The sequence below is a fragment of the Pyrus communis genome, chromosome 2 (genome assembly GCF_963583255.1).
Source record: "Pyrus communis chromosome 2, drPyrComm1.1, whole genome shotgun sequence".
Classification (NCBI taxonomy): Eukaryota; Viridiplantae; Streptophyta; class Magnoliopsida; order Rosales; family Rosaceae; genus Pyrus; species Pyrus communis.
Window position 1 is genome coordinate 1,366,603 of NC_084804.1, and position 9,561 is coordinate 1,376,163.

Genomic DNA, 9,561 nt, shown 5'->3' on the forward strand with positions numbered 1-9,561 from the left:
TCCTCCTCCGCATCAAACTCTCAGTCAATCCCAAATCTCTCATATTTCTCCCAGTCTCAAACCATGAAGCAAAGGCTTGAAGGAACAACGACGACGACAACGACAGAGAGACGCGATGGCTTTCAGAAGTGCCTAAAACCAGGAACGTTTGCCAAAGTTAGAGACTCCAAAGTCGGCCTCACATCTCAAAGACATCTTTGTGATAACCTCAAAACTGAGAGCTCTCTCTTACCAACTTCTTCTATCTTCGAGTTCTATAGCCGCCTCCTCTTTCGGGTCATCTCTGCAGAATCGAACCTATGTCTAAACCAAAGTGATCATGGGGTTCCTCATTTTTCTCTCCCAATAATAACCGTCCTTGGTGTTTGCAGCGAAAGAAATTCATCGTGGTGAAACCAGTTTTCATGAATATTAAAGAGCGCTTGTAGTCAGAGTATTATATCATGTCCGATAATCTATCTTGGCCCCTAGAAGAAGTAACCTTTTGTTTTTGTTTTCTTCATGGTTGTAGTAGACAGAGTTCAGGATTATTTTCAAGATCGTCTATAAGTTTGATTTGGAAACTGAAAGACATAGTTGGTTACGATTAGGAAAGGTTCAAGGTCCGATTCACTCCAATATAACCAGAAAAAGAACGATGCAATGGGTGTGAAATCTCAATTTTTTCTAAAGCTCAGGTTATCGTTGATCTGAAAGAAAACCAAAAACAGAAGGGCATCCGCATCAAGCACCAAACAGATAGCAAATCACAAATATATAATACAAGAACACTCGACGAAATATGAATAACAAGAATTCGGATCCTTAATTACATGATTAGCAGTATTATTAACTATGATGGAGGAAAAATGACATACAACATATAGATATGTGTGGAATGCTCTCTTTTGTTCCAAAATACATTGCCCTCTCATTTGTGCACACAAAGTTTGTACGCAGCTGAGTATTACAACGAAAGTGTCAAATCTGCAAATTTAAGACAGCACAAGTCAATGTGCAGGAGAAAACAGCCCAACTCAATGTGGAGGAGAAAACAAGTCCCATGTTGTTCTTTTAATCGTCTAGACTAAAGCGTTGGCACCCGAAACAATCTCCAAAATCTCTCCAGTGATTTTTGCCTGGCGCTGCCGGTTGTAGGCCTGCGACAAGTTCTTCTTCAACTCCACCGCGTTATCAGTTGCATTGCTCATGGCAGTCATCCTAGCAGCAAGCTCACTGGCTAGAGACTCCTGCAATGCCCTCAAAAGCTGACTGTTGAGGTATAACGGCAGCAAAGCGTCGAGAATCTGAACCGGATCCTGCTCAAACTGCAAAACCGGCGTGAAATCCACGGTCTGTGTCTTGATGATATCTCTCTCCACCGTCAATTTCCCTTCCTTTGTTGTCAGCCTGAAGAACTCATCATCCACGGCGTCCACACAAACGCCATTGATGTCACAAATCTCTCCCTTCGGCGAGAGTGGAAGCAGGGTGTGAATAACAGGGTCGGATTTAACCAACGACACGAATTTCGTGTACAAAAGCTCGACTTTGTCGACCTCTTCACTTACGAAAAGGGAGAAAACATCGTCCGCGATGGCCTGCGCTTCTTTGGCAGTTGGGAGGTTGGTTCCTTCGAGGAACTTATCAACCGGAATGTATGGCCGGCGGAGGAAATACGAGTTACCCTTTTTACCGACACTGATGACCGTGAATTCGAGACCAAGAGCCTTCAATTCGGCAATTCTTCTCTCGGCTTTTTTGATGATCATATTGTTGAAACCTCCGCAAAGACCGCGATCCCCGGTTATGACGACGAGAGCAACTTTCTTGACAGGCCTAACTTTGGTCAGAGGAGCATCAATGTCTTCCACTTGGAGCTGCTCATTGATGTTGTAAAGAACTTCGACTAGGGTTTCCGAAAAGGGTCTGCCATTAACGACAGCCTCTTGAGCTCGGCGGACTTTGGCGGCTGCCACAAGCTTCATAGCCTCAGTGATCTTCTGCGTGTTCTTCACTGATGAAATACGCTCGCGAAGCTCGCGAAGACCGCATTGAACCGGTGTCACGGAGGATGATCGCGAGGCGGGGAGGGAGTTTTGGGAAGGAAGCTGAAGAGGGGCGATGAAGGAGCGGCAGGAGAGGGCGGAGGTGTCGGAAAGTGAGGGCGTTGAGGACGCCCACATTGTCAAATTTGAGCAAGACATGGTGGCTCTAGGTTCCAACAGAGTTTTCGGAGCTCGGAAATGGAGGAACAGGGAAGAAGAAAGAGGTTCTGAAATGTGAGGCTTGGCTTGTGAAGAAGTCTTATCTTCCTGAGTGTAGGACTTCTGGTTAATGGAGGCAAAGAGTGGGGGAATGAGTGGAGGGAGAGGGGAGGGTTTGGATCAGGTTTTGGGATAAGGATTTTGACCGTTGGTGATCAATTGGGGCAGGCATTTGATTCTCATTTGATCATTAGTTCGTAGGTGGGTCCTATCCTATGTGGCATGATCTGGGTGGGTGCTCGATCATTAGATTTCACACACTTGAGAAACTCCTATATATCTTGCCATCTTGGTAATCGAAGAGTATATGCAGCTAAACGGGAGATGATGTCACTGTAACGCTATCTTAAATCAATCACATATTATCAAGCGTTCAAAACTTTCTCAAGTGGCATTGTGTGATTGCCTTGAAAAACCACCACAACATCATCACTATAAGAGACAAAATATCAATCAACCCAATGATACAAGTGTCTAGTTTGTGCATACAACGTCAAAATTTGGTGTATTAGAAAGATAACTACATACCTTGATATGAACAAAATGTTGGACACCACTTGGCTTAAACGGTTTGGAGTCCAAGAAGTAAGAGATCATTTATACACTAATCAAACTAGAAACTAGGGTTAGTAAGGGTGCAGAGTCATTTGAAAATCCTTTATGTTAGCCATCACTGCCGGAGTTTTCTACAGTCATTCCTATGTTCAAACATGTACTCGATCCCGATACACGCTTCCTGGGTTTCCTCACCGTCGGATTTGATGGAGGACCCAGGCTCAGTTGGTGCATCATGTCCACCGCTTGTTTCTGCGTTGCACCTCCCCTTGTGCTCAGTTTTGCCTTCTTACAAGAGCGAACAGGCCGAGATGACTGCAAGTCGTTGGCAGCAAAACTGCTGTCCATTGTACTTTCGTCATACTTGGACATAATGTGCAAAGGGTGATCTGGCGCGCATGAATCCAAACTTAACCATGACGAATTACTGGCATCGTCCAAGTAAGGAATTCTGTGAATATTGTCCTGAGGACGATAAGTGGCTTTTGGCTCACACTCCTTGCCATCAAGATCTGCCGTTGCAGGTCTTTTCATTGCAAACGATGGAACATCCTATAAACAAGAAAATGGAAAGTCAGAAAAAGGAACAAATGAGGACTCCCTTACCGAACAAGATTGGCAGGTACCGATAACAATAAGAGATGGAGGCCACGAGTACATTACTAGCAAACGTAGCATTAATAACTTAGGCAAGAAGTAAAATATTTGGTTCCCGAAGGCAATAGAATCTTAAAACTGACTGGGAAAAAAAAACGAGAAAATTCACCTTATTCTGCATCTCAGATATTTCTTCACACGCCGATCCCCCCTCTCCTTCAGAATCAGTCATCTCCTCACACTCAAACTCAACATTTTCTTCATTTTCTTCATCAGAGTCGCTCAACTCTTCCTGTTCCATCTGAATATCAGGTTGAGACTGGTCACCTGTATCATCTACATTGTACCTGCTAATATTATTACTTGGTATAACAATCTCGCTACCACTTGCTGAAGAACTTTCAGCATGCCGAAGCAATGAACTATTAGGACATTGAGTTGTCTTTTCTGGAGCAGTTATTCTTGATTTAACTGAATTATTAACAGCGACATCTCTCCTTTTTGAAGCTTTTTCCTTTTTAGATGTACAACTTAGGTGGATCTCCAAGTCCAGTTCATTAGCTCTCTCATTAGTGCCCATAGCATGTGGATCAGCATTGACCGACAAATGAGTCCGACCAGTATCAGAAGGACATTGGTCTTGAGAACGGTTTCCCCCTGAACCAGCAGAAAGGAGTACGGTTGAGCATGTTCTTACTGTGGCGCTACTTACATAATCAGTTCTTTGCATCAGTGGATGGAAATCAATGGCACGAGATGTTGAGTTGGGTGCCTTCAGTGATTTGTCAAAACCATCAACAATGTTTCCTTGTTGAGGATTATGAAAAAGGCTTAAAGGTAGCCGAGGCTGATTTGCTGAAAGAAAACTGAAAGGACTAGAATTGCTGTTGCTGCAGTTCAACGGGAAATAGGACAGACGTCCATCTTCTGGGGCCTGGAACAGCAGAGGATGCATCTGAAGATCAGAATCAACATCTCTTCCTTCCTCTACACATTTATCCTTGATAATTCTAGAATCTTCTGGATGCAACGTCAAAACAGTGTCCTTCAGAAAACTACTTTTATTCTGTGTAGCTGTTAGGGCATCAGAGGTCCCGAACCTGCCAACTTTAGAAAGTTGAGAAAATGGATTGTGTGTTGCAGCAGCACCACTACCACCTCCAGAAGCAGAAACTGTGGAAGATGCCCCAGGTAAAGAGCCTCTGAAGGCAGACTGTGAGACTACACGAACAGATGGTGGAAGATTCACAGGAGGCAATTCTGGTGCTAGCTTAACTAGTTGTGGGCCATTAGTTCTACGAGCTCGATATGACCGATAATAGAGTTGAGAAACAGAATGATTCGCTTGTGTGGTACTGGATGCAAAATGTCTAACACCAGTGGTTTGAGATTGACCATGCAGACACTGTGACACGGTCTGGGTTCGAAGAGCTTCCTTACGCCCAAAAACATCTACCCATTCATGGATAGCACCTTGGGATAGGGTACCACTATTAGGGTTTCTTTCTACACAGGAAATACCCGGTCTCCAATCTGCTAAAAAGGCCTCATGAACATAAGTTTCACCTGCATTATTGTCGGTCAAACCATCTGCACTGTTCTCTCCACCGGACTTTTCAGCTTGGCAGTCCTGCATCAGTACCAAACTTTAAATAAAATCACCATCCATTTAATGGGCTTTCGATCATCTATAATCCACGCTCAGCTAAACTGACAAACTTAGGGACTCTACGATGCACTTTATTGTAACTTTTAGAAACAAATCGTACCAAACATTCTAATTCATACATTTTGTAATTACTTTTTATTCTTAAAGTTCAAAATTTTCTACATACCCTACAATTCCTAAGCCTCAATACATTCATCAATATTTAGCAAGCAAAGGATATACTTAGCAATAAGTCTAGCCACGCCCTTTTCTCTAATATGAGCAGTTCGACAGCCAACACAATGTTTTATTCTTATATCCATCATAAAAGAATTACTCAAAACTACAAAATCAATGCAAATAGAATTGCCAACACAATGTTCTAAGTTCAAAGGAAATCATACCCCTTTCTCGGATGAATTTTGCAAACTTGACAAATCTGCATTTTTGTCCTTCCTTCTTTTTGATTCATATAATCGCCTCTTCTCCTTTTTCGATTCATCAACCTTATATGACTTCTGAGTCCCAATAGCAATACGCCACAGCCGAGGCAACAAGGATGGATCTCTATGTGGGACAATGACTTTCCATATGGACAACCAATCATATTTATAAGCCTTAAGTCCCTGAGTATGGAATCACAATAAACCATATAGCTAAATGAGAATCTGATAGATAAAACTGAATGCCAATTGGAACCTTATTTGAAACAAGTCAACATATGTATATAGTATATACATATATATATACACCGCATGCACGAGAGTAATGCTCTCAAAGCTTTTATACACACATAAATGTACGAATCAAGAATTACCTCCTGAATGTATGCTATCTCCTCTGCAGTCAAAGGTGAGTTTTTCATCCTCCGTACTGCCTGCATGAAGAAATAGACAACTACATGAATTACTGATAAAAGACACAGGGTCACAAGTATACAACAGCATTATGATCTAAAAGTCAACAATTAAAACCCCCAAACCATAACTTCTTTTCAACCGTTAAAAGATGATCAGATGTTTGATCGAGCATTTGACTTGTCATGTCTACCAATTAATTGAATTCTAATAAATGACTATAGTCACAGGAAATTATTTTCTACCAATTTATCTTGTCATCTCATTCCACCAACAATACACATGTACCCAAGTAATACTAATAAATAAAAAATTTCAACCATTAGTTCCTCCATACCTTTATGGGATTTTCTGGTGCTTTTGATGAGCAGCGATTTTTCTGCCTAACAAAAATCTGTAAACAAACATTAGCAAGCTGACATTCTGGCTCAAGCATAAATTACTCAAAAACTCTGCGGTTGCATAATTACCTAGTGGTGGGAATTTATTTAATTTTTTTTTTCTATGCCAGCAAGGATGATTCGACTAGAATGTCCTATCCTATGTACTAAAATATTTTTGTCTCCTCATTAGTAGGGGGTGCACAAAGGAAAGCCTTCGCAGGAAACACATAATCAGATAACCTGTTGTTCACAATAAATAGTCTAGAAAATAACCTGGTGCTTAGTTTTGCAAGGAAGAAAACGTTGTTGAATTGCTTTCCAATCCGTATTATACTCCATCATCCCCAATGCTAATAATCTGTATTGCAGTTCCGATATAAAACACATGAACCCATAAACTATAATAAACGAATACTATTGACTGATATCAATCACAATCTCCAAATTCTGACAACAAAAACAAATCAGGATAAGCCACCAACTCAATAATAAAGGAGAACGCGTGAAACTCACTCGTCTTCTGCATCAGTGAAAAGAATCCGGTTTGCAACTGCTCCTGTGGGTGGTTTATAGGGAAATAATGATGGATTGAACAAAGGAAAAAACCTCTGGGCTAAGTTTGATATGTCCTTTGGAACTAGAGCAAGTGATTGCTTCTTGGTACCTTCAACAATGGTAGCAGCCAGTGACTTTTTGGGTGGTCGTTGACTAGATGAAGATGAAGCCACATTGGAAGATGAGGAACCAGTTTCACTTACAAATTCACAAGTGGCCTGAGAACCCAATGGAAAGTTAGGAAAGGGAAACAAAGGCTCTTTTTCAAGGCGAGTATCGGAACTAGTTTCCACATAACACCGTCGATTTTTCTGAACAGCTGTGAAAATAATCGCATATCATTGGCAGATAAATAAAGTGAAAAATTATTGACACAAATATGAAAGCAAAAGCATGAAAAATACTTGAGACTTTCTTCATGGTATACCTGTATTGACTTCATCCATGTAACGTCCAACTAAACTAACTGGAGCTACATCCAAGACAGATAGCACAGGACCACTTATAGAAGGCACCCAGAAAGAACCCCCAATATTCTGGGAAATGCCCCCCTGCCCATTAGGAACACATTCACGTCTACCATTGGAAGGAGAAGTATTTGAGGAAACTGCCATCTGATTCGAAGAACACTCTTTACGTGCATCAAATGTGAGGGATGATGCCAAGGTGCTTTGTGTCCTGTAGGAATTAGGGAATTCAGCTGGTACTGTTTGGAAAAAGCAAACAGTAGGATAAGGTACATTTTTCCATGTCAGTACTTCATCGCGTTTCTGGAGCATCTCAGAGATCAATTTCTGAACCTGGGAGGCAATATGTTGCCGAGAGTAATCTAAGGCACACAGAGAAAATACTTGAATAAGTAGCTGCACATGTTCATGGATCAAGCAGTGCAACTGGCCTATCTGGTGGGCAGTGAAACCATTTATAGAACGCTCTTCTACTGTGGAAGACAAACAGCTTGAAGCTGTTCCAGGCATTAAATTTCTGCTGGCATGATTAGAGAAACAAGACATTGGTCCCTTTGGCATAACTGGTAGAAGGGGGCGCAATGGCCTTTTTGTCTGTCCTAAATTCTTCTTCTTACATTGGGCAGGTGCTTTTTGACACTTATTCTGCCTAGTCTTTGGTCGTCTTCCCGCTCCTCCATTCTCATCTATACTTTTGTCCCTAGAATTTTCATCCCCGTCACTCTCAAGTAACTCTTCAAGTTCTATCTCAAAGTCTGCATCATTATCCTCATCTTCATCATCAGCATTTTCATTTTCTTTAGTTGACTGTTCATCACCTTCACCCTGTAAAACAGCAGTGAGGAATTTCCTGTATTCTTCTTTGTCATCAACATTTTGGAGGTCGTCCTCATCATCTGTTTCTTGAAGAAAATTCTCGAGTTCATCAAGTGTGAAACTTGCTAATGAGTAGCGGGCCCTCGTGCGTTTACAAATAGCATCCTCATCCTCATCATCTAAATCCACAGTGGGCCTTGGAATGTCTTCTGTGTTACTCAACTCTCCTACTATAGCAACATTAACATCAGTTTCACTGCTTGAGACATCATCCTTTCCTTGAACAGCTTCACTGTTAGCATTTCTGGAAACTGTTTTTTCAAACTCATTTGCAGATGTGCCGTCAGGAGGAACATTAGTTTGCATCAAGGTTTCTTCCTCCCCATGCTCAGAGTCCCCAACAGAACACTTTTGCACCTCACACGCCACTCTCAAAGAATTAATCCTGGCAGGTTCAATAGTGGTTCTGCTGCTGTCAACAACTTCACCATCTAAACCTTCTACATCAGAGCTCAGACTTGAAGAAGCTTCGGGCGAAAGAGTTCCTTTTAAAAAAGGATTGAAATCTACATCTTCTTCTTCGTCCTCATCTTCACCCTCATCCTCCTCAAGTCTCAATACACTCTCATGCCGCTCACTCAAGCTATCAGTAGCAGGAGAAGGCTTTTCACCAGGAGATGAAGACATTTTGGACAAACAATATCCAATGCAGCTGACCCTTCAAGTTCTAATCAAATCTAGAAGTCATAACAGGCCTGCAAATCTCCGCGACGACAATCAAACACCTTTTCCACCATATAACCATGCCAGAGAGCGGAAGCAGTTCGAATTTCACACTGACCAAAAATACGAGTATTAGAAATTAAATTAAAAAATCACAATTTTACATTCATTGACTCTCCAAACAGGTCACTCAGCTCAATGCTACAGTCACTCATATGAAATCTTCAACATTAAAAAAATAAATAAAAAATAAAAATTCAAAGAGAACAAGCAAACTCAAATACGATACCAAGTGGATGCAAAGCAAAGCGCTCACCTTTGAAAGGAAGAAGAAACAATCAGATGGAAGTGTTGCGGCGCCAACAATTCAATTTCTGAATGCGAGAGCTACGAAGATTGTAATTGGGAAGGAGAAGAAGAAGGCGCCAGAGCCCAATGCAGCTTCGAATTTTGGGATCAAAATCTGAAATCGACTGCAATTAATTCAATTTCATTTCACTCCCTCTAAAAAACCCTAAGCCCCAACTTGCCGAAAACGACGATTGATTTACCGTTTGGGCGCCAAGGAAGGTACGACGTCGGTCTATTGCCGTTTCGTCGCGCCCGCCAGAACCTGAAACGTCCAGTGCGGTATGTTGCGCCCGGCCCCCATGGAATGTACTAAACGCGGCGTTTCGACGATTTGCGGATTTTCCTATTTTGGGTCTGGGGAGA

General features: G+C 41.8%; 2 protein-coding genes across 3 annotated transcripts; both read right to left on the minus strand.

The window, feature by feature from the left end:
- Window positions 1-739: 739 nt before the first annotated feature.
- LOC137725439 (ATP synthase gamma chain, chloroplastic-like) lies at window positions 740-2,366 on the minus strand. Its single transcript, XM_068464115.1, has one exon. The coding sequence runs from the start codon at window positions 2,184-2,186 to the stop codon at window positions 1,062-1,064; it is 1,125 nt and encodes a 374-aa protein (XP_068320216.1). The 5' UTR covers window positions 2,187-2,366; the 3' UTR covers window positions 740-1,061.
- A 305-nt stretch (window positions 2,367-2,671) lies between these two features.
- On the minus strand, window positions 2,672-9,561 carry LOC137726698 (uncharacterized). Of its 2 annotated transcripts, XM_068465635.1 has the most exons (10): window positions 9,399-9,561; window positions 9,164-9,310; window positions 7,269-8,960; window positions 6,800-7,160; window positions 6,560-6,644; window positions 6,241-6,297; window positions 5,864-5,923; window positions 5,451-5,672; window positions 3,568-5,028; window positions 2,672-3,353 (listed from the first exon to the last, which is right to left on the minus strand). In XM_068465635.1, exons 3-10 carry the CDS (start codon window positions 8,809-8,811, stop codon window positions 2,910-2,912), a joined length of 4,233 nt encoding a protein of 1,410 aa, XP_068321736.1. In that variant the 5' UTR covers window positions 8,812-8,960; window positions 9,164-9,310; window positions 9,399-9,561; the 3' UTR covers window positions 2,672-2,909. The 2 variants fall into 2 exon arrangements, with proteins under 2 accessions (XP_068321736.1, XP_068321735.1); XM_068465634.1 differs by having other exon boundaries at window positions 9,164-9,561.